The 25514-nt window shown below is 39.0% G+C and overlaps 1 protein-coding gene and 1 long non-coding RNA gene across 6 annotated transcripts in view; one reads left to right on the forward strand and one right to left on the reverse strand.

The window, feature by feature from the left end:
• NCAPG2 (non-SMC condensin II complex subunit G2) overlaps positions 1–847 on the forward strand; it is a 107000-nt gene extending 106153 nt beyond the window's left edge. For all 5 annotated transcript variants that reach the window (XM_037835710.1, XM_037835709.1, XM_037835712.1 and 2 more), the window contains one exon: positions 731–847. In XM_037835710.1, coding sequence (XP_037691638.1) covers positions 731–782 — 52 coding nt within the window. In that variant the 3' untranslated portion in view covers positions 783–847. The remainder of the gene's footprint in view (positions 1–730) is intronic.
• A 19501-nt stretch (positions 848–20348) lies between these two features.
• Positions 20349–25514, reverse strand: part of LOC119533856 — a 46063-nt gene continuing 40897 nt past the window's right edge. Inside the window, exon 5 of the long non-coding RNA XR_005216910.1 lies at positions 20349–20363. This is a non-coding gene — a long non-coding RNA (uncharacterized LOC119533856). The remainder of the gene's footprint in view (positions 20364–25514) is intronic.

A 25514-nucleotide genomic window follows, 5' to 3' on the forward strand; every position in this document is an offset into this window, starting at 1 on the left:
GAAGGGAAATTAGAATAATATTCATTCTAGCACAAAGAGTACTAAATGATCTCAGCCCAATCCTTGGCTTAAAGGGAGCAGGGAGAGGTGAGGAGTTAAAGGATCCCAAGGGTCTTCCCTTGTGGGTACAAGTAAATAGAGGAGGAGAGTGAGGTTTTTCTAAAGATTGCACTTTTTTAGAGGTAGTGAGTAAGCATCAGGGTAAGAGTGCATCTTAGTGAGTAAAATAATTATGGGTGCTAGGGAAGAGAAGTGCTTATGTCATATTTTTCAGTCTGCTGTGAACCTGACTAATGGTTTAGGTCAACAAATGTAAGACTACTATTGAGAAAAAAAGGGTTGACTGGCATAAAACCACTACCAGGTTAGCAAATTTTATTAAATAGTGTTTTATTTATACTAAGAGGATTCAGTGACTTTTAATCGCTATAACCATGGGGATGATGATATGGCCACCATTTTCTGAGCGCTTGCTCTCTACATCCCATGTATTATCCTACATGTTATTTGCATATTATCTAATTTCAAACTTATAATAACCCTGCAATGACAGGGAGTTTTATTCCATTTTTCACATGAGGAACAATTAGTGAAATAATTATAAATTATTTAAACTTTTCTTTAAGTGCATTTGGTTGGAAACTATTTTTAGATTGTATTTTGTGGAAATGTGCCTTTGGATTATTAAATCACTTTTCTGTAGCTAATTATTTCTTTTTCTGTGTTTCAGATTTCTCTATGAATCATCAACAAGAACTTTGGGTGAACTTCTGAATTCATAACCAAGCAAGCATCTCTGGACATGTAAAATAGAGAAAATGGACTTAGATAAAATATTTGAAATTAATGTGTATTTTCCTCATGTTTTTACTGGGAAGGGTTGGGGTATGAGTAAGAAAACTCAAAAATTCTTAAAAATTTGACCAGAACCTGCATAAATGATATATTTAATGTATAGAAGCCCTGGTACCAGTAAGACAGAAATCAGTGCTGTAAAGAGAAAGAGAAAAGAAATTTTCGTAGCAAACTGTTGTTTTAAAATCACACACACACACACAATATTGCTTATGAACTGTAATTAATAAAACAATAACATCTATTTGTATATTCTATTTTAAAATAACAATATGAGTTTTCCCTTTAGGGACAAAAATATATGTCATCCTTTCTAAATCTGTCTTGCACACAAAGAGACCAAAGGTAGAGTGGCTAATGCTTGGTGCACAAGAGACGGACCTCAGAGACAACTCTTTAAATTGTGTTCCTGAACAATAAAGAACAACGTGGCAAAATTTGATAGTAAAGTCTTCTTTTCTGATCTTATTGTTGTCCTTATTGGATGTTGAGATTTGGGTCCTGTGGCTACAAATATGAGTAGCAAAGAAATTAGGTAGTTCAGCCTGAAACATTTCTCTATTCTTTTATTTTTCCTATCTGAGAGCTGTCACAGTTACAGAGGAAAAGGCAGGTGCCATGGTGCTGGAGGAGTGGAACCTAGACTTTCCTCTCCCGTGACCCCATTTCACCCTCCTTGTGGTTACAAGTCGATCTCTGTTCATACCCCTATTATTAGTCACAAGTCCTGAGGATGGCAGATTCTGCAGCCTGTGGATTGCGGTAGGCCACCTTCTAACAGATGGAAAGTTAATGCTATTTAAATCACATGCTTAGTCTGACTCTTATTCTATCCTCAGCCCTTAGGCAAAAAAGAATAAAAGAATTCAGGCTTGCTTTTGTTTGGCTTGACTTCATAGGTGGTATTGAATTCTTTAGGATATGCATACTGGCTAGTTGTCTTTTTTGTGATGTTATTGGCTATTGATGGTTATTGCCTTGATGTATTAATTCATTAAGGGTTGCAAAAGCTAATACTCTAATTCTTGTATTGCTTTTTCTTTTATCAGCTAGCATATTCAGTTTACTCTGTTGTATAGATTGTATAGGGAAGGAGCAAGAAATGCTTGATTTTTCCCTTTTATTTACCAGTATTCAAAATAATGATGGTGGTAACTTAGTGTCTTCCAAAAGTAACTAATGAGAATTATAGAAATAGTCTCATTTGATGTGTAGGCATCCACTGCAGTTATTATCCTTATGATGCTCAAATTTTCTGGCCAGTGAAAGCTCCTTCAAGTTGGCTTCTGAGTCCTTTTGATATGACCACAGTAGTGTTTGATAGCGTCATGCTTTCTGATATGACAAGTGTTTTCAGGCTTATCTTGCACATTTCCTGCTGTAAATCTGGAATCAGCCATTTCTGTGAGCCCTTCTGGTTCTTTTGAGTGGGAAATGGTAGTTTGGAGACCACAATCTGGCCACTAGGAGTGTCATTATTAATGGATTAGTTGTGGTCATTGTTTATAGGCTTTTATAGTAATCAGAGCTAGAATATATATACATACATACATACACTTACATCATATATATAATGAATTCTTACATATTCAAATTCAAGACTTCAGGATTTTAACTTAATCTCATTAATCTTATATGTGTATATCCTTTCAACTAAGCCAAAAGCCTGAGTTCTCAGTGACATCAGTATGATTACTTATTCAGTTCAACCAAAAATACAGTCACTCCAGTCTCTGAATAACACTATAACACTACCACCAACAGCATAATTCTTGAAAACAGTTTAAGATATTGTTGCAGTTCTTTTGATCTTGAGGTGTATCCCATTAGGGAAGTACAAAGCTCTTTCTCTGTGGCTATTTTGCCACCAACTGAACACAAAATCAAATATTTTTAATTTTACCATCAATTTTTAGGCATTGCTTTAAATGTATTTCTATAATTTTATAATTATGTAACATATTTATATTATACCAAAAGTAAAATGTTCAAAACAAGGTATATTCAAACTATAAATTTCCTCATTTCCAAAATGGGTAATTAATTCAAAAAGTATGGTTTATCCTATTAAAAAAGCAAATTTGTATTGTACTGCTATTCCCCCTTTTTTAGATAAATGATAACTTGTGTGTAATATACATTTTGCTTTCTTTCTTTTTTTACTTAATGTATTCTGGAAGCCACTTCAAAATAGATAATAGAGATCTTCATCCTACAGCTGCACAGTACTCCATTGTGTGCATGTAGCATAGTTTATTCAACCAGTTCCTTGCTGAGACATTTGTGGGTTGTTTCCAGACTTTTGCTTTTAAAATAGTACTTCAGTGAATAGCCTTGTACATATTTCTTTCTGTGCTTTTGCTGGAATATAATTGAGATAGATTCCTAAAAGAAAGGTTGCTAGATGATATGGGAAATGTACATGTGCTTTTTTTGTTCAGTTGCTGAATTCTTATTTATAGAGGTTATACTATTTTGCCTCCCCATCAGCAGTATATGAGAACATTTTTTTTTCCCCTCTCAGCTTTGCTAAAATGCTATCAAAGTTTTGGATTTTTTGCCAGTCTGATAGGTGGGAAATGCTTCAGTATAGTTGCAATTTGCATTTCCTTATTATTGAATCAACTGTTCCTAAATAGACTTTCAATGATCTTTCTAGCTCCAACTTTACCTCTATTTTCAGAGGTAGCTGCTGATGCCAATTTCTGTGTCTTTTGTGGACTGGGTGGTATAGGTCAAGTTTTTTTCTTTGGTGGTGTGAATTGGTTTCCTCACTGCCAGCTTAGGAGTTAGGTTTTTTGGGGATATGCTAAGACGTAGTATCATTTTTCTGCTTTCCACCATTTAAAATATAGGGAACATTGGCTTTTTTTCCACTTTTTTTTTTACTCTTGTGTGTTTCTACCTTTATATTTTGCCTTAGTGTGGTTTTGGAGTAACAGGTAAATGCTTATGTTCAATCCATCCATCTTTAATCAGTTCAAAAGGAACTTTTTCTCTCCTGTTAGTTGCCACAAGTTCCCCCTATTTTCATGATTCAGGAAAAGGATGGAGTTTCCAGTTCCTCACAACTTATTTCAGTTATGTGTGTCTTCCTTAGTTGGAAATGGGATAAGTAATTTGGGAGGATGCTTTTGTGGGGAAGGGGTTTAGCGATATTACAGCCCTTTTCAGTTAATCTGCCTTCTGAAAAGGATTCAAACTGCCCAGTATGTTCTCAGATTTCAGGTCGCTCTTCAAGTGCCTTCATTGATAATCACTGCACTTCTGGCACCCCTTTGAAGTAAGAACTAAAAGTAAAATTTAATGGTTTAAAAACTTCATTGTATTTCCTTTTCTTATTTTCCAATTTGAGATGTGTATTGCAAACAAAAATACTTAGTCATAATGGCAGGATTTTAACTTAACCTCATTTATCTTTGAATATTTTGTAACATGGCAAAGATGATACTTGTATGTTATCTGACCTGGTGTAACATGCACTTTTCACTTTTTTGGATTCAACATCTCAGTAATATGCTTTCAAAGAAAATTTTTTTTGTCAGACTGTTTTTAATGCAATTCTATTGAGATATATTCACACACCATATAATCCATCTAAAGTATACAGTCAGTGGCCCACAGTAGCATCATATAGTTGTGCATTCATCACCACAATCAATTTTAGAATGTTTTGGTTACTCCAAAAAGATAAAAAAGAACATCCTAAATATCCAATACCCCTTATCCCCCCCTCCATTATTTTTTTGTTTTCTTTATTTTATTACTCATCTGCCTATACACTGGATAAACAGTGTCAGTCACAAGATTTTCACAGTCACACAGTCACACAATAAAAGCTATATAGTTGTACAATCATCATCAAGGATCAAGACTACTGGATTACACTTCAAAAGTTTCAGGTATTTCCTTCTAACTATTCTAATACACTAGAGACTATAAAAAGAAATAATGCATAAGAATAACCTCCAGAATGACCTCTCGACTCTTATTTGAGATTTCTTAGCCACTGAAACTTTATTTTGTTTCATTTCATTTCCCCCTTTTGGTCAAGAAGAATTCTCAATCCCACAATGCCAGGGCCAGGCTCATTCTTGGTAATCATGTCCCACGTTGCCAGGAGCACTTACATATACCCTGAGAGTCATATCCCACGTAGAGGGGAGAGTAGTGAATTTATTTGCAAGGTTGGCTTAGAGAGAGACATCAGGTCTGAGCAAGAAAAGCAGTTCTCTGGGGGTGACTCAGGCATAATTATAAGTAGGCTTAGCTTCTTTGCGGAAGTAAGTTTCGTAAGGGCAAGCCCCAAGACTGAGGGCATGGCTTATTAAATTGGGGGTCCCTAATGCTTGTGGGGATATCAGGAATTCCCCACTTGGGAAGTTTAATATTTCAACGTTTTCCCCCAGTCCCTCAAGGGGACTTTGCAAATATTTTTTTCTTTTCTTCCCAAAATACTCTGGAATGTATCAGAGTATTACGTTAACCTAAGTTCTCATTCCCTATTCTAGGTTCCCTGTATTACGTTTAAATAAACTGGCCATGCAGGCTAAATTAAATAGTGTGTTACAGAAAATTTAGATTTTGTACCAAATAAACTGTTTGTTTTAAAACACAGTTGAAGTTTCAAAATACAGTCAATATTATCCTTGATCCTATATTCCAATTTACCTTTGTCCTAACCAAGTTCATTTCATTCATATATCTAATTGAAGCCTGATCTCTTTTTCAGCTTCTTTAGCAGTTGCTATGTGGAGTAATGCTGATTTTCAGAGTGCAAAACTCTAACTCTGAGTCTCAGGTGTCACACAGATACTCAAACGTTCCAGGCAACTACCAGTTTATACACAGAGCTCAGCATCTCAGAATTTAGAAATAACAGTTAAAACTGAGAAATAGACGTGACTGCTGTAAGAACTTATAATCTAGGAACCTTTACAATGAGCTTTATTGAATATTCTGTACTCCTAAATCATCAATTTCCCAATCTCTGGCCATATTCTATTTCCTTATAGCCTATGCTCTCAAATTTGCTGTGTTTGCTCATTATAGTTGGTTAATATTTGTGAGACCATACAATATTTGCCCTTTTGTTTCTGGCTTATTTCACTCAACATAATGTTCTCAAGTTTCATTCACCTAGTTGCATGCCTCAGAACTTCATTCCTTCTTGCAGCTGCTTAATATTCCATTGCATGTATACACTGCAGTTCACCCATTTATCAAAGTACCCTTAGGCCACCTCCATCCATTGCAAATTGTGAATAATACTGCCATAAACACCAGTGTGCAAATGTCTATTCATGTCCTTGATCTCATTTCTTCCAGGTATTTACCTAATAACGGGGCTGCAGGATCATATGGCAACCCTATACTTAGCCTCCTGGGGAACCACCACACTACCTTCCAGAGGGGCTGCTTCATTCTACTTCCCTATCAGCAGTGAATAGGTATATCTCTCCACATCTTCTCCAGCACTTGTATCTTTCTGTTTATTTTTTCAACAATTTTATTCACACCATACAATCCATCCTAAGTGAACAGTCAGTGGTTCCTTGTATAGTCATATAGTTATGCATTCACCACTACAGTCTATATGAGAACATTTCCATTTCTTTTGCAAAGAAAGGAGGGGAAGGAATAAAAAATTTTAAAAAGGAGAAACAATAAGAATCCCATACCCCTCCCTTATAACTACCTCTTATTTACATTTAGCTTTGGTATATTGCCTTTGTTACAATTGATGGAAGAATATTGCAATGTTACTGTTAACTATAGACCCTAGTTTGCACTGATTGCATTTTTTCCATATATCATCCCATTTTCAACACCGTGCAGTGATGACATTCATTAGTTTTCCCTCATGTAAAAGATTTCTTACATTTGTACATTTAATCACCATCCTTGTCCACCCTAGGTTTTGCTAAGATATACAGTCCCAGCTTTTATTTTCTTTCCTTCTGGTGTTATTCATGCCCCTAGCATTCTTCTTTCAACCATACTCACACTCAGCTTTGTTTATTATACTTACAATATGGTGCTACCATCACAGTATTGTGCTATCCATTGCTGGATCTTTACATTCAATCCCATTGAACATTCTGTACTCCTTCAGCATCAAATGCCCAATTTCTACCCTGTTTCTATCTCCTGATAACCTGTGTTCTCAACTTTAACTCTCAGAATTTGCTCATTATAGTTAGTTCATATTAGTGAGACCATACAGTTTTTGTCCTTTTGTTTCTGGATAATTTCACTCAACATAATGTCCTCTACATTCATCCACATTGTTGCATACACCATGACTTTATTCCATGTTACAGCTGTGTAATATTCCATCATATGTATTTACCACAGTTTGTTTATCCACTCATCCATTGATGGATATTTGGGCTGTTCCCATCTCTTGGCAATTGTGAATTATGCCACTATAAACATTGGTGTGCAAATGTCCTTTTGTGTCCCTGTGTTTAGTTCTTCCAAGTGTGTACCTGGTAATGGAATTGGTGGATCATATGGCAATTCTATACTTAGCTTCCTGAGGAACTGCCAAACTGCCTTCCAGAGCAGTTGCACCATTCTGTATTCCCACCAACAGTGAGTAAGTGTACTTCTTTCTCCATATCCTCTCCAGCACTTACAGTTTTCTGTTTTTTTGATAATGACCATTCTAGTAGGTGTGAGATGATATGATTTTGATTTGCATTTCTCTAATAGCTAGTGGAGTTGAGCATTTTTTCATATGTTTTTGAGCCATTTATATTTCCTCTTTGGAAAAGTGTCTATCCATGTCTTTTGCCCATTTTTTAATTGCGTTGTTTGTCTTTTTGTTGTTGAGTTGTAGAATCTCTTTATATATTCTGGATATTAAACCCTTATCTGATATGTGGTTTCCAAATATTGTCTCCCATTGCGTAGGCTGTCTTTTTACTTTCCTGACAGAGTCCTTTGATGTGCAAATGTATTCAATTTTTGAGGAAATCCCATTTATTTATTAATTCTTTCATTGCTTGTGCTTTGGGTATAAGGTCTAGGAAACCACCTCCTATCACAAGATCTTTTAAGATATTTTCCTACATTTTATTCTTAACGTTTTATGGTCTTAGCTCCAATGTTTAGGTCTTTGATCCATTTTGAATTAATTTTTGTATAAGATATGAGATAGGGGTCCTCTTTCACTCTTTTGGATATGGATATCCAGTTCTCCAAGCACCATTTTTTGAAGAGACTGCTCTGTCCCAGTTAAGTCAACTTGATCGCCTTATCAAAGATAATTTGTCCATTCAAAAATTGATTGTGGTAATGTATGCACAACTACTTAATGATACCGTGTACCATTCATAGTACACTTTGGATGATTATCTGGTATGTGAATATACCTCAATAAAATTGCATTTAAAAAAGATCATTTGTAGATGAAAGGATCTATTTCTGAGCACTCAATTCAATTCCATTGGTTAGTATATATTTATGCCAGTAACATGCTATTTTGACCACTGTAGCTTTGTAATATGCTCTAAAGTCAGGTAGTGTGAGACCTCCCACTCCATTTTTGTTTCTCAAGATATTTTTAGCTATTCTGGGCAACTTGCCCTCCCAAATAAATTTGATTATTGTTTTTCTATTTCTGCACATAATTTTTGGGATTTTAATTGGTATTTATTTCATTGAATCTATGAATCAATTTGGATAGAATTGACATCTTACACATATTTAGTCTTCCAATCCATGAACATGGTAGAGCCTTCTATTTATTTAGGTCTTTGATTTCTTTCAGCAATCTTTGTAGTTTTTTGTATATAGGATTTTTATGTCCTTTGTTGAATTTATTCCTAAATATTTTATTCTTTTGGTTGCTATTGTAAATGGAATTTTTTTCTTGATTTCCTCCTCAGATTGCTCCTTACTAGTGTATAGAAACACTACTGATTTTTGTGTGTTGATCTTGTATCCTACCACTTTGCAGTACTTGTTAATTAGCTCTAGTAGCTTTGATGTAATTTTTGGGGGATTTTCTACATATAGGATCGTGTCATCTGCAAACAGTGAAAGTTTTACTTATTCCTTTTCAATTTTGATGGCTTTTATTTCTTTTTCTTGCCTAATTGCTCTAGCTAGAACTTTGAGCACAATGTTTAACACCAGTGGTGACAGTGGGCATCCTTGTCATTTTCCTGATCTTAGAGGGAAAGCTTTCAGTCTTTCTCCATTGAGTATGTTAACTGTGAATTTTTCGTATATTTCCCTTATCATGTTGAGGCAGTTTCCTTCTATTTTCTATCCTTTGAAATGTTTTCGTCAAGAAAGGATACTTAATTTTGTCAAATGCCTTTTCTGCATCAATTGAGTTGATCATGTGTTTTTTCCCCTTTGCTTTATTGGTGAGGTATATTACATTAATTGATTTTCTGTTGTTGAACCACCCTTGCATACCTGGAATAAAACCCACTTGGTCATAGGGTATAATTCTTTTAATGTGCTGCTGGATTGAATTTGCACATATTATGTTGAGGATTTTTACATATATATTCATTAGAGAGATTAGTCTGTAATTTTCTCTTCTCATAGTATCTTTGGCTCTGGTTTTAGGGTGATGTTGGCTTCATAGAATGAGTCAGAAAGCTTTTCCTCTTCAATTTTTTTGGAGAGTTTGAGCATGTTTGGATCTAATTCTTTCTTTAACGCTTGGTAGAATTCACACGTGAAGCCATCTGGTCCCGGGTTTTTCTTTTTTGGCAGTTTTTGATGACTGATTCAATCTCTTTACTTGTGATTGGTTTATTGAGGTCTTCTATTTCTTCTCAGGTCAATATTAGTTGTTCAAGCTTTTCTAGGAAGTTGTCCATTTCATCTGAGTTGTCTATTTTGTTAGCATATAGTTGCTCATAGTATCCTCTCATTATCTCCTTTATTTGTGCAGGGTTAGTAGTTATTCCCCCCTCCATTTCTGAATTTATTTATTTGCATCCTCTCCCTTTTTTTTTCTTTGTCAGTCTAGCTAAGGGTCCAGTGATTTTGTTGATTTTTTTCAAAGAATCGACTTCTGGTTTTGTTGATTCTCTCTATTGTTTTCATATTTTCAATTTCATTTATTTCTGCTCTAATCTTTGATATTTGTTTCCCTCTGTTTGCTTTGGGATTGTTTTGCTGTTCTTTTTCTAGTTCATCCAGGTGAGCAGTTAATTCCTTGATTTTTGCTCTTCTTTTTTAATGTAGGCATTCAGGGCAATAAATTTCCCTTTCAGTACTGCTGTGCCAGTTTGAATGTATTGTGTCCCCCAAACGCCATTATCTTTGATGTAGTCTTGTGGGGCAGACCTTTGGTGCCCATTAGATTTGCTTGGAATGTGCCCCACCCAGCTGTGGGTGATGACTCTGATGAGATATTCCCATGGAGGCATGGCCCCACCCATTCAGGGTGGGCCTTGATCAGTGGAGCCATATAAATGAGCTGACTCAAAGAGAAGGAACTCAGTGCAGCTGTGAGTAATATTTTGAAGAGGAGCTACAGCCAAGAGGGACACTTTGAAGAAAGCACAGGAGCTGCAGATGAGAGACAGTTTGAAGACGGACACTGAAAGCAGACTCTTGCTCTGAAGAAGCTGAGAGAGGACAAATACCCCCAGTGCAACTAAGAGTGACATTTCTGAGGAACTGCAGCATAGAGAAGAACATCCTTGGAGAAAGCCATTTTGTAAACCAGAACTTGGAGCAGATGCCAGCCACGTGCCTTCCAAGCTAACAGAGGGTTTTCCGGACACCATTGGCCATCCTCCAGTGAAGGTACCTGATTGTTGATGTGTTACCTTGGACACTTTATGGCCTTAAGACTGTAACTGTGTAACCAAATAAACCCCTTTTATAAAAGCCAATCCATCTCTGGTGTTTTGCATTCTGCCAGCATTAGCAAACTAGAACAACTGCCTTTGCTGCATCCTATAAGTTTTGATATGTTGTGTTCTCATTTTCATTTGTCTCTAGATTTTTACCAATTTTTCTTGTAATTTCTTCCTTGACCCACTGGTTGTTTAAGAGTGTGTTGTTTAGCCTCTATATATTTGTATATTTTCCAGCCTTCCACCTGTTATTGATTTCCAACTTCATTTCATTATGATCTGAGAAAGTGTTTTGTATAATTTTGATCTTTTAAAATTTATTGTGACTTGCTTTGTGACCCAACAGTCTATCCTTGAGAATGACCATGAGCACTTGAGAAAAATGTGTATCTGCTGTTGTGTGTTGCAATGTTCTGTAAATGTCTGTTAAGTCTAGTTCATGTATAATACTATTCAAGATCTCTCTTTCCTTATTAATCCTCTGTCTAGATGTTCTGTCCATTGATGAGAACAGTGTATCGAAGTCTCCAACTATTTTTATAGAGGTGTCTACTTCTCCCTTTAGCGTTGTCAGTGTTTACCTCAGGTATTTCGGGGCACCGTGGCTCAGTGCATAAATATTTATAATTGCTATGTCTTCTTGATGAATTCTCCCTTTTATTAATACAGAGAGTCCTTATAATACAGAGAGTCCTTCTTTGTCTCTTTTAATTGTTTTACATTTGAAGTTTAATTTGTCTGATATTAATATAGCTACCCCTGCTCTTTTCTGGTTGTTGTTTGAAATATCTTTTTCCAACCTTTCACTTTCAGCCTATTTTTGTACTTGGGTCTAAAGTGAGTCTGAATTCTCTGAGTGAGAGCTGCCACTTGTGCTGGGCCCTCCCCACCCCTTTTCTTGGGGAAGATATGCCCTTCACCTGACTAGTTACTTTGTCTCTCAAACATACCTTAACTCCTCCCTTGCCTGGGGCAGTGCTGCCCACTGAAAATGCCTGCTGCTTTCTTTAATGGGATGCTACAAAGGAACAAAAAGAAAGGAAGGAAGGAAGGAAGGGAAGGAGGGAGGGAGGGAGGAAGGAAGGAAGGAAGGAAGGAGAAGAAAAAGTTCTTTTCAGAGCCAATTCCCACCCCCCCAGGTTCACCAATCAATAGCCAGAGTTGGTACCCGGCCAAAGAGAGAATTCTAAAGTAAAAATAAATTCTATGACCATTCATTGACCGCACGTTGGGAATCACGTCTTTGTAGGGATGCTAAGTAACCCTGGAGGGTGTGTTTAGCTAATTTCACCTTATCCCATGTGATGGTTAAACTTGAAGTAGTAAGTACATATTAAATGTGCTTTGCAATCAGGTATCATGGAATGTATTTTCAAAGGAAACATATCCTCAAATTCTCTGAATTTAAGTGACTTATGTTCAGTTTGTGCTTTACGTAATATTTAGGAAATAACTCTGTTATGAAAAAGCCTTATATTCAGTCTTTCTAAAGCTTTTAGCTGAACAATCTACTTTCCTAATCCAGTTGTCTGCTCTGTTATTGTGGTTAGGAATAAGCTCAGTCTCTGCTTCTTAGTGTAAAATGAGGTTGGGTTATAATAATAGACAGCTTTGAGATCCTTGATAGCCTTGTAAATACTTGTTGGTATTTTTATTTAGCTCTTCACCTCTGTACTTTCAAGGATGGTATAGGAAAGTAGTTAGTATGCCCTGTCTTCCATCCAAACACTCAAGAATTCAGAAGCTGTGAAGAAGTTTTCAGGTTCCACAGCCGCACCCTTGTTTCAATGACCAACTGTTATATTCCCCTCACTCCCCAAGTGGTGAAGGAACGAAGCATTTGTGTTGAATGTTGGCACATTCTTGGGAAATGACTAAAGTTGTAGTGTGGCAAAACTCATTTGCAGATTCTGTACCCTTCCTGGTATGTATAAAATAGAATGTGAGTAAAATAAATTCTGAGGTTTGTTTTTGTTTTTGGATAGAATTGGAATTGGTTTTCACTGGAAATACACTGCATATTATCATAAAGAAAAAGGAAAATGTGAACATGTCTAACAACATTTAACAGTTTCTTATGTATCTGGGATCCATTAATTTATTAAAAACCTTCTTGGACCTACTTTAAATTGTTGCCTTTTGATGCACTAATGGTACCTTCATGTGATGGCAAATGTTGGGAGATGTGGCTAGCAGAGTTGTAGGGATTTCTTCTTGTACAAGGCATATGAAGAATTTAATTTCTATTGTAGCCATCTGGACGAGTAATTGGGCACGTTTTGCTCCAGGCTGAAATTTCTTATTCTACAAGGTTAACGGGTCGGTGTTTCTTAGAACCGCTTTGGATTTGAATAATCTTAATCTAAGAAAAATAGTAATTTAGTTTTCATAGAGCAGTGATTCTTAAAGCTTTTGGTTTCAGGACACTTTACACTCTTAAGAATTATTGATGTCCCCCAATACCTTTTGTTTATGTGGCTTATACCTATCAATATTTATGGTATTAGAAATTAAAGAAGAAATTTTTAACATGTTTATTTACTAAGTTATTTAAAAATAACAGTAGTAGACTCATTGTATGTTGTGGGAAACTGAGTCTTCCATGTTGCCTGAGGCATATTTAGGGTGGTGGCTTGGAACGCTGAGCCGCAGGCCTACATAAAATGCCATGCAGGCCAGCCCTGTAAAGATATGTAACTTGTGACTATGATGATGAATGTAAACACCTGATGTAAGTCTTGTGACTATGATGACGCTATACACCTGATGTAAGTCTTGTGCCTATGACGTTCCTGATGTAAACAAGATGTACACACCTACTGTAACTACACCTGATGTAAACGTAGGTATCTGGTGGGCTCTCCCAAGCCCGAGGACCTTGAGCATATGCACGTGATCTGCTCTAATAAATAGCTGGAGCAACTCGGCATTGGTGTCCATTCGCCCTAGAGGCAAGTGGGCCCCCTGCTCCCTTAACTTTCAGCTTTGTGTCCGTGTCTCATTCCTGCATCACCCTGTCAGCAATAAGTGGCGCCCGAACAGGGGCTTAAGAACCAGATCTGGCTCCTAACAGAAGAATCACTTGAACGAAGGAGGTACAACGGCGCAGGAACTCGGGTGGAGGTAGCGGCCGCGCGTTTGGGTTCCATTGTAGAACGACTCCTGAGCATTAAGCAGGGTAATGGGTAATGCTGAAGGATACAATAAATAGGTTTCCTGTATTTCCCTCTTACGGCAGCGGCTGCAGGCCAGTGGCGTTAAGGTGGGAAATCACAGATTTTGGACATGGTCTTTGAGTCTGTTCTTGAAGCTTTGGGGGCTGAGGATGATGAGGAAGAATATGAGTCTGATGATGATACTGGTCCTAATCCTCTTTCTGATGATGATAAGTGTAAAAAAGATCCAGTGAAATCTCAGGTTTTTTGTTCTTGCCCCAGACCTCTTTCTGCGCCTTGCTGTGAGGAATGGCCTCCGCCATTCCCCCTTTCCTCTTCCTGTGCCTGGCGGCGCTCCGCTGACCAGGCCGGCCTGTTTGTCAGGCGCTCGGCGGGGTCTTGTGAAGGTAAAGTGGCATGGAAGTTTGGGGGCTATGAGTTATCCTGTTGCTTTCCCAGTCACGGTCACTGAGGAAGTGCCTCCTGGCCAAGATGCCAATCAATTTAAGACTTGGTAAATAGAATATGTTAATGTGCAGCTTTCACAGCTGCTTAGCAGATTTGTCACACCACCGGTATTCCGTATAATGAATGGATAATGGGTACTTTACTAACATGGGGAAGAGGTTATGCTTGTGTTTCCCCAGGTGACGGAGGAGCACCACTTTGGATACTGGCTTGACGACTGAAGCCGTACCATGAACCCAGCAAAGAAAAGAAAATTCCTATGGGACATCGAGCCACCGGTGATGCAGTTCCAGGGTCTGACACTGAAGACAACAGTGATTGGGCCAACACCCTGAACTAGGGAAGCCCTACATCCAACTTGGGGGCAGATGGAGAGACTGTGTTAGGATGCTTAGAAACAAATCCAATGAGATAAACTGCCTATGACGGGTTCTAATCTGATGGCAGCAATGTTGGCTCTTATTGCTATTGCTGTGAGTAAAAACAGTTCGTTCAGTTTTCCCTCCTCCTTATTTTAGCTGCCTGGGTCCAAACCATTGTTGGGCATGAAGGCCACGGGGCATGGGCTGTCAAGGAGACAGAGCTGACCCTCTTGGGAGGCGTTGCCCCTCCCTTACATCACCCTGTATGGCCCTGGAGGATGGCTGGTTAGCCAGAGATGGGTAAGATTCCTCAGGGAAGGAACAACCTAAGACAGGCACAGTCGCAGAGGGGCCATCAGGAGAAAACTTGGGGGCCAACAGAGATGGGGCACAGAACCTCACCCCCCCAGCTTTGCAAGGGTCCGAGCCCTCATCCCTTTTAAGGGAGGTCTCCTGCCCCTGTGGCTACTTTGCTTCCCACGCCCAGCTCAGATCCGAGCCCAAGTGGCAGACAGATCTGACCAGCAGCTAAAACAAAAAGGGGGATATGTGGGAAACTGAGTCTTCCCTGTTGCCTGAGGCATATTTAGGGTGGTGGCTTGGAACGCTGAGCCGCAGGCCTGCATAGAATGCCATGCAGGCCCGCCCTGTAAAGATGTGTAACTTGTGACTATGATGATGAATGTAAATACCTGATGTAAGTCTTGTGACTATGACGTTCCTGATATAAACAAGATGTACACACCTGATATAACTACACCTGATGTAAACGTAGGTATCTGGTGGGCTCTCCCAAGCCTGAGGACCTCGAGCATATGCACGTGATCTGCTCTAATAAATAGCTGGAGCAACTCGGCATTGGCATCCATTCGCCTTAGAGGCGAGTGGGCCCCCTGCTCCCTTAACTCTTAGCTTTGTGTCCATGTCTCATTCCTGCGTCACCCTGTCATCAATAGTATGTTACTGTATTCTTTGTGGATATGTCATTTTATATAACTATATTTTCCTAAACAAAAATAATGAGCAAAAAGAGTGGCATTGTTTTACACTTTTGCAAATTTTGTTGACAGCTAAATTCTCACATCTGTTTCTGCATTCAATCTATTGTGACATTGATTTTGTTGAAGTTTATGAAGAAAATTTGGCCTCACACAGATATGTATACACACAGAAGTATTTAATAGCCTTTTTAGATAACTGTGGATCCTCTTCTTTGATACTATACTAAAATTTGACCATGGGAGTTTCTTAAAGTTAGTTGCCATGTGGAATCTGAAACGACCTCAATGAACTTTTTATACTCTGTTACATTAAAATCCGTTAGCGTATCTTGCACTTTGAATGGTTCTTTACCATGCATTTCATTGGGAAAATATTGGTTCACTGAGTTATACAGATCTTCCAATGACACATTTCATTATAAAATATTGAAAAATTGCATTGGTTGATATTAGCACCAATCTCTTAGAAAAGGTTTTAAGTATTGGGAATTTTGTGATAGAAGATATGAGTTTTCCCAAATTCTAATTTTTGCTTGCAAACTTAATTTTATCATTACAACAAATACAGTTGACATTGAAGTGACGGATTTGTTCATTTTTTTAAAAAACTCTGATACATACTCAAATCTGACTGACCATAGTTTTTCTTTTGTTCATTCTTCCAAGTAAAAATGATGATCCATAAAAAAGTGGCTAGTTCAGCTTGCAACTCAAATAAATGCACAAGTGCTTTTCTTTGAGACAACCTTCGGTATACACAAGAGGAACTTTATGCGTACTTCTCATTTGTCACATAGATCATTAAAAAGATGTTTTCTCAAGGGTAAAGCTTTAACAAAATCAATTTTATTTCTTCATCAAGGACATTCTTAAGTGAAACTAGCTGTAGTTTACTGCAAACGTGAGGCAGTGAAAAATACAAAGCCTTTGATTCGTGCTAAAACATCAGGAGTTCTATTCATGTTGCTTTTGTTCCATCACTGCAAATGTTAATCCAGTGAAAGAGGCAAATAATGGCTTACAATGGTTATGAAAATAGTTTTGGCTTCATGACCACCCTGAAAGTGACTTGGGGACTCCCAGTAGTTCACAAACCATACTTTGAAGACCACTGTCATAGGATGATTCCCCCATTCGAGGAACACAGCTGTCAGTGGAAATGGCATTAGGAATTTACTTTCTTGGGGTAGAGAAAATGGAAGTGGGAACAATGGGAGGTTTGCTGAAAGTGTTGAACTGTAAGTAAGAGGAAAACCTTCAGGAGTTTGGAGCATGTGTATAAAAGATAATGTGGTGTCCTGTATGTTGGCTGGCAGCCCAGGAGGAGTGAAGGGCTTTCCTGTGCAATCCATTATGAATCTGTTGACACTTTTTCTCTCAGCCTGTGGGAACAGGATTCCAGCTTGGAGGTACAGCTTTGGGGAGGAGCTTGAGACTGCAATGTCAGGACTGGCCTTTTCAGTCACCTTTCCTTCTGCCTGGCTTCTGAGCTGAATGGCCTGACACTGGGGTGCTCTGGAGACTGTGTGCCCTCCATCTCAGTTTTCTTTCTGCTTCTCTGCTCTAAATCCCTTCCTGTCCTCCTTCCTTCTATTACTTTACCACCTTAATCTGTTCTTATAGAGCCATGACCTTAATTATTGTTTTTTAGTACTTAGCAGTTGTCAGCTGTATCTGAGGACTCTTTGTGGCTCAAGGTGATTCCTTGGTAGAAGTTTATAGTGGAGAAGGAAGCACCGACTTTATGTGGCTGCCACAAAGGCTTTATTTGGGGCACTGGTAAAACCTGTGAAATGAAAGGCAAGTTCGGGAGCAAAGAGCCCAGGCCCTTTATACTTAATATCTTGTGCCCCCATGAACTGGGACCCCTCAAGGACCAGAGCCCCATCTTTAATTTAACCTTGTGTACCCCCAGCCAGCAGTGGGCCTGGCATGTGGCAATTGCTCAGGACTAATCAGAATCACCATATACAAATGCTTATTTATAGGCCAGGCATTTTATAGGCATGCATAATCCTCACGACTGTTCTATGAGGTAAATATTGTCCCTCTACAGACAAGGAAACTGGGCTCAGAGATACCTACTTGTGTAAGTTCACGCCTAGCCCTGCTTCTCCTCTGATGCCCACTCCCCAGGATGGAGTGAGTGTGCTTAGGACCCAGACCGGGTCACACCCCATTCTAGCATATGCGTAGTTTTCAGTCACTGGAGGAAGTTCTTTATCTGAAAACCATTTTTTTTTTATTAAATGCATTATTTTCAGTAGAAAAGGGTAGATACAGGTTTGTGTTTTCAGACTGCAGATACCATTAATAGGTACCTCCTTGTAAGATAATTGAGATATCTGCACATGCTATCATGGATGAATGATGGAAATAAAAGTAATGAACCATTATTCTGTGTCTGAATGTAAATTCTGAGTGGGAATTAGCTCAGAGAACTAGAAGGCTTCACAGCCATGGAGAGAAAGCTCTTGCTAATATTGCTTCACTAATTATCTGAGTTTATATACTTATTCTGGCCTCAAAGTGAGGAGGGATAGCATTTTCAAAGCTGCTGAAAGGCATTCTGTCCCCAAATTTCCCCCTTACTGGTGCCTGAAATTCCTTTGATAGCATCTTATTGTTACAATTTAAGCATTACTGTCTCCGTGGGTCTCCTTCTAATACTGCAATTGCTTTCAGAAAACATTGAATGACTAATACTTCTGGTGAATGAGTTAATCAGATCCTTTTTAATTCTGCACTATGGAGCGGAACCTGAATAGGAACCACAGTCTCAAATGCCATCAGGTACCTTGCAGATACTCAAAGGAGTGCAACTGGCTGGGTAGAATGAATGAAGAGAATCTGCTTCTTATCTGAAGGGGCAGCTGATGCCAGCTGCAGCTGACTGGCTTATTTTCCAAGAAAAGGCAGAAACCTGAATTTTTATTTGAAATCATCTAATTTTGAAATATTGTTAATTATTTTTCAAAAACCGATAATCAAAGAAACCTGTGCAGGCAAAACATGAGACAGTAGCTGGGTGTGGCTGCAGGTTTGTCATCTCAGGACTGAGAACAAAAGACAGCACAGAAAGAGAGCTAAAAGAAGGGAAACACACTGGCAGGAGACAAACCTGATCACAGGATTATTCATTGACTGCTTCCTATAGGGATGTAGAGTTGCTAAGAGCCAGGGTACTGCAGTAAATATGCAGACTAGGTCCCTGCTATCAGGAGGCTCCCAGCTTATTAGCAAAGGTAATCAACAATTGAATCAGAGAACAAATTAACAATACAGAAAAAGGAATATGTCAGGAAAGGCAGAGCACGCACACCAGACCAAGGCTAGTGGTTAAGGAAGACTTCTTAAGAAAAAGTGACATCCGGCTGAAGGATTAGGGAGGACCAGTGAGGTATGAAGTGGGGAAAGTATTTTAGGAAATGGAAACAATATGCATGAAGGCCCCCAAATGGGAGAAAGCACATTTGAGAAATTAAAAGTCGTTTTGTGATAGCTGAAATATAAAGAGAGTGTGTATCTTAGTCTGCGGGTATATGTTAGGATGAGGCGTTCAAGTGATGAAGCTAAAAGGAAAGGAGAATCACAAAGGATCTCCTCTGCCAAGCTTAGCAGTTTCCTTTATCTTAAGGACAATGAAAAATCATCCAAGGATTTGAAGCAGAGGCATGATCTGATTAAATTTACATTGCTTCGAATAAGCATTTTGGCTCAGTTTGGAGGATGAATTGCACGGATGAAGACTAGAAGTAGTGAACCAGTTAGAAGACTGCCACTGAAATCTAGGTGAGAGATGATAGTCTGCAAAGAAGGATAGTAGTGATGGCAATAAAGAAAGGGAAAGACTTTGGAGGTATTTAAGTGGAAAAAGTGCACAGGGTTTGGAGAGGAGGAATCAAGGAAGACAAGATTTTTTGGGGGGTGGTGCAGATGGGTGATGGAAGTTTCAACTTCTGAGATGAGGAATATGGGGAAGAAAAGGTGGGAAGGATGAATTTGATTTTGGATCTGCTGAATCTGAAGTCTGTTGAACATAAAGAGAACTAGCGAGTGTGAAGACGGGCAGGCAGGACTCAGGACAGTAACGGGGAGGTCAACACTGTTGAAGTGACAGGCAGGTAATGTGCTTGCCAAGGAGACAAGGATGTGGCCACAAAAGTAAGAAGAGAATCAGGAGCAGGCTGGGCATGAGAAGAGATGGGATTCAGCCATAAGCAGGTTCCTGGGCCTTTCCAAGAGTGGTTTCATTAAATGGATGTGAGGAGAAGCTGGAACAGAGTGGACTAGGGATTGAGCTCCATGAAAGGAAATGGAGCCCGCAAGTGTAGATGACTCTGTCAAGAAGTCTGGCTGCAAAGAGGAAGAAGGGCAGTGTGGTAAGTGTGAATGTGAGGTAACTACAAAATTTGTTAATCCCATCCTTATGTTTGTTAGACAAGAATTTCAGTAATTGCTACCAGACAAAGTGAAAAATTAGACCAATTTTTGCCTATCAGTTGAAATTTCAGGATTGGGAAGGGCATCTAAACCATACAATCTTCTGGGAGATTGGGGTAGGATGTGGGAGAGAATTCCAGCTCTGCTTACCTGCTCAGTGAATGAAGCATGTGATTTCAACCTTATATGTCCAAGAATATAATTTCCAGTTTCTCTAAAGCCTTAGGATGGAGGCAGTAGCATCTGTTGGCCATTTAAGGAGAATTCCTATATCCTAAATGGGCCTTCTTAGCAGCCCTTTCTCCCAGCCCACACCCCTTCTATCTCAATGTGTGCAGGCTTTTCCTCCTTTCTCCCCTTCTTTCTTGGACAAGCCCACCTCAGCTTGCTCAGAACTCCGTCAATCCCTTCCTGCACCCCATTGCCAGGAAGTGGCAACAGGGAGTGTAGTATCTGAAAAGGGGAAAGGTTCAGGAGAGAAAAAGGGTATTTTTTGTGTCATCCTCTCATTCCTTACCCACGTCCCTCCCCTACACCCTGGTCCTTCTCCCCAGTCATGTGACGATGCTAAGGCAAAAAGAGCAAATCCTATAATTCCAGGACCTTTCTCCTTCCTTCCACACCAAAGCCACTCCCTGTCTCTACCTCAGGATTTTTGAGTGAAGTAGGAAAAAGGATGAGAGAAAGGACATGAGGATGGAAAGCCAAGCATGGAGCTAGATCGTGGAAGAATCTTTAGGAGTTTGTATTTATTCTAGGTGTGTTGGGAAGGCATTGAAGGTTTGAAGCAAGGAAATACCACATTCTATTTGCTGTTTTACTTTGGTTGCTGTGTGGAGACTAGACCGTAGGAAGACTAGAATGAAAGTTGCAACACCTGGCAGAGGCCATTACAGTATTCCAGGTGAGAAGTGATGGCATCTTGGATTAGGGGGTAGTGGCAGAAGTTATGAGAGGTGATCAAATTCAGTTCGTTTTGGAGGTTGAGTTTTAAGACTTTCCTGTAGACTGGATGTGGGATGTGAGGAATTGGGTGAATGGCGGTGGCCAGGCTCTCCCCAGTCCTCAGGGAACGTGCTCCATCCTCTTTGAACTCTGGGGCACCCTCCCCCCCCATATAGGTTTGCCTTCCCTGCACACAATGCTTCCACCAAAACTACCATCCGTGGACTTACGGAATGGCCTTTTGAAGTTTCAATTATGATGCCAACTAGGTGGTGATACCTTGCAGGGCTGGGGCAGTGTTCTCCAGGAGGCTGTGTATGCTTTGAATCAGCATCCACTCTGTGGTGCTTTTTTTCCCATAGCCAGGATTCATGGGTCCAGGAATCAAGGGGCGGAAAAAGGAGTGGCACCACTCACTATCACTCCTAGTGATTCACTAGAAAAAATTTTTCTTCCTGCCCCTGCAACCTTAAGGTCTGCTGGTCCACAAGTCTTAGTTCTAAAAGCAGGAGTGCTCCCACCAGGAGATACAACAATAATTCCATTGAACTGACTGCCACCTGGCCACTTTGGGCTTCTTATGCCTCTGAATCATCAGGCAAGGAAGGGGATTACTGTACTGGCTGGGGTGCTTGATCCATACTATCAAGGGGAAATAGGACTGCAGCTACACAATGGAGGTAAGGAAGAGCATCCCTGGAATATAGGAGAACCCCTAGTGCATCTCTTAGTACTACATACCCTGTGATCAATGGAAAACTGCAACAACCCAATCCAGGCAGGGCTACCAATGGCCCAGAAACTTCAGGAATGAAGGTTTGAGTCACCCCATCAGGCAAAAAATCATGGTCAGCTGAAGTGCTTGCTGAGGGTAAAGGGAACATGGAATGGGTAGTGGAAGAAGGTAATGATAAATATGAACTATGACCACATGACCAGTTACAGAAACAAGGTCTGTGATGGTATGAATATTTCCTCCTTGTTTTGTTATGAATATGTTTGTATTGGTACATAAAGCAAATATCCTTGTTTTCTTCTCTATCTTATCCCCTTATCTTATGACATAAGTTGTATTGTTCATTTAATAGTATTTAAGTTATAGGATATCAAGTTTAGGAATGAATGTTACCCAATGAGTTGCACTCTTCTGGAGAAATTTAGTGCATTTCCAGTTGTATGCAGGACAGTTGAATATTGTTAGATGAAACATATGTCTGTTATTGTGTTGTATTTAGAGATTAAATATGGTTTAAGGTGATGTATATAGCTACCAAGTTAACAAGGGGTGGATTGTGATGTTTTGGTTCATGTGTCAACTTAGCCAGGTGATGGTGCCCAGTTGTCTGGTCAAGCAAGCACCAGCCTAGCTGTTACTACAAGGACATTTCATGGCTGGTTAATAAACCAGAAGGCTGGTTTATTAAATCGTCAGTCAGCTGATTGCATCTGTGACTGATTACGTCTATGATCAACTAAGGGAGTGTCTTCCACAGTGAAAGAATCCAATCAGTTGAAAAATTCTTTTAAGGGAGAAGAGAGAAACTTCATTTTTTCTTCAGCCAGTCAGCCTCTCCTGGGGAGTTCATCAAAGACCTTCATCAGAGTTGCCAGTTCGCGGCCTGCCCTACAGAATTTGGACTTGTGTATCCTGCCCTATGGAATTTGGACTCGTGCATCCTTACAGTTGCATGAGACACTTTTATAAAATCTCATGTTTACAGATATCTCCTGTTGGTTCTGTTTCCCTAGAGAACCCTGACTAATACACCAGGTCATATTGTATTTCTATACTTAACTTTCTGAGGAAATGGCAAACTGTCTTCCACAGTAGCTGTACCATTTTACATTCCCACCAGCAGTGAAAGAGTATTCCTATTTCTCGACATCTTCTCCAACACTTGTACTTTCCTGTTTTTGTTTTTTTTTTTTTAATTTATGGTAGCCATTCTAGTGGGTGTGAAATGGTGTCTCATTGTGGTTTTGATTTGCATTTCCCTAATGAGTAAAGATGTTGAGCATCTTTGCATGAACTTTTATGCTATTTATATACCTCCTTTGGAGAACTGTCTCTTCAAGTTTTTTGCCCACCTTTTAATTGGTTTGTCTTTTTTGTTTTTGAGTTGAAGGATTTCTTTATGTATTCTGAATATTAAACCTTTAGCAGATATATGGTTTCCAAATATTTCCTTACATTGAGTATGTTGTCTTTTCACTTTTGTGATAAAGTATTTTGATTCAAAAAACACATTAATTTTGATGAGGTCCTATTTATCCGTTTTTTCTTTTGTTGCTTGTGCTTTTGGTGTAAAGTCTAAGAAATCACTGCCTAACACAAAATCGTGAAGATGCTTCCCTATATTTTCTCCTAGGAGTTTTATAGTTCTGGCTCTTTTATTTAGGTCTTTGATCCATTTTGAGTTGATTTTTGTATGTGGTGTGAGGTAAGGATCCACCTTCATTCTTTTGCATGTGGACATCCAGTTCTTCTGGCACCATTTGTTGAAGAGACTAGTCTCTCCCTATTGAGTTGACTTGGTAACTGTTCCAGTTTGCTAAAGCTGCCAAATGCAAAATACCAGAAATGGATTGGCTTTTACAATGGGGGTTTATTAGTTCACAAATATACAGTTTTAAGGCCATGAAAATGTCCCAATTAAGGCATCAATAGGATGATACCTTCTCTGAAGAGAGGTCAATGACATATGGGTTCCTCTGTCACACGGAAAAGCACATGGCCAGAACCTGCTGGGCCTCTCCCAGCGTTAGCTTCTGGTTTCAAAATGGCTTTCTCCAGAATGTCTCTGGGCTTCTGTCTTAGCTTGTCTCTCTTGGCTCCTGTGCATCCATGCTTTCTTCTCCCAGAGTGTTTCTCTCTAAGCATCCGGGGGTCCTCTTTTAGCTTCTCTGAGGCAAACACTGGATTTTGTCTCTTAGCTTCTCTCCTGGTTCTGGTTTCAATGGCTGTTTCCAAAATGTCTTTGGATGTTTTTTTCTCTAAGTGTCTCAGTCTTTGTCAGCTCTGAGTTCTCTTAAGGACTCCAGTGAACTAATTAAGACCCACCTTGAATGGGTGGATTCACATCTCCATGGAAATAATCTAATCAAAAGATCACACCCACAATTGGGTGGGTCACATCTCCATGGAAACAACCTAATCAGAAGATCCCACCCACCATAAGTCTGCCCCTACAGGAGTGGATTAAAAGAATATAGTCTTTTATTGGGTACATAACAGATTCAAACCAGCACAGCAGCCTTGTCAAAAATCAATTGGCTATAGACGTGAGGGCCTATTTCTGAACTCTCAATTTAATTCCATTGGTCTATTTATCTGTTCTTGTGCAGGACCATGCTGTTTTGACCACTGTAGCTTTGCAATAAGCTTTAAAGTCAGGAAATATGAGTCTTCCAACATTGTTCTTCTTTTTCAAGCTGTTTTTGACTATTCAGGGCCCCTTACCCTTCCAAATAAATTTGACAATTGGCTTTTCCATTTCTGCAAATTAGGCTGTTGGAATTTTGATTGAAATTGCATTGAGTCTGTAAATCGTTTTGCATAGAATTGACACCTGAACAGTATTTAGTCTTCCAATCCATGAGCATGGAATATTCTTCCATTTATGTAGATCTTCTTTGATTTCTATTAGCAAAGTTTTGTAGTTTTCCTGTCTATCAGTCCTTTGCATTCTTGGTTAAATTTATCTCCCTAGATATTTGAGTCTTTTAGTTGCTATTGTAAATGGAATTTTTTTTTTCTTGAATTCCTCCTCATATTGCTCATTACTAGTGTATAGAAACATTACCAGTTTGTGTGTGTTGATCTTGTACCCTGCCACTTTGCTGAATTTGTTTATTAGCTCTTGTAGCCTTGTTGTAGGTTTTTCTGGACTTTCTATATATTTAGGAACATGCCATCTGCAACAAGTGAAAGTTTTACATCTTCCTTTCCAATTCAGATGCCTTTTATTTATTTTTCTTGCCTAACTTCTCTGGCTAGAACTTCAAGTTCAATGTTGAATAACAGTGGTGACAGTGGTTCCTGATCTTAGAGAGAAAGCTTTCATCATTGAGTATTACATTAGCTGTGGGTTTTTCGTATATGCCATTTATCATGTTGAGGAAGTTTCCTTTCTTCCTATTTTTCTAAGTGTTTTTGTCAAGAAAGGATGCTGGATTTTGTCAAATGCCTTTTCTGCATCAATTGAAGGGATCATGTGTTTTTTTTTCTTCCCACATGACATATGAAAGGTACTGAAGGAGAAAAACTGCTAGCCAAACATTCTTCATCCTTCAAAAATGAGGGAGAGTTTAAAATATTCACAGATAAACAGAAACTGAGGGAGTTCATCAATAAGAGAACAGTCTCTGCTGTTGGGCTGATGCATAGCCTCCATCCCTGCCTCTATGATGAATTCACTCATGGATTCATTATCCCAACACTGGGGCGGC

This window comes from Choloepus didactylus, chromosome 5 (genome assembly GCF_015220235.1).
Source record: "Choloepus didactylus isolate mChoDid1 chromosome 5, mChoDid1.pri, whole genome shotgun sequence".
In the NCBI taxonomy this organism is placed as follows: domain Eukaryota; kingdom Metazoa; phylum Chordata; class Mammalia; order Pilosa; family Megalonychidae; genus Choloepus; species Choloepus didactylus.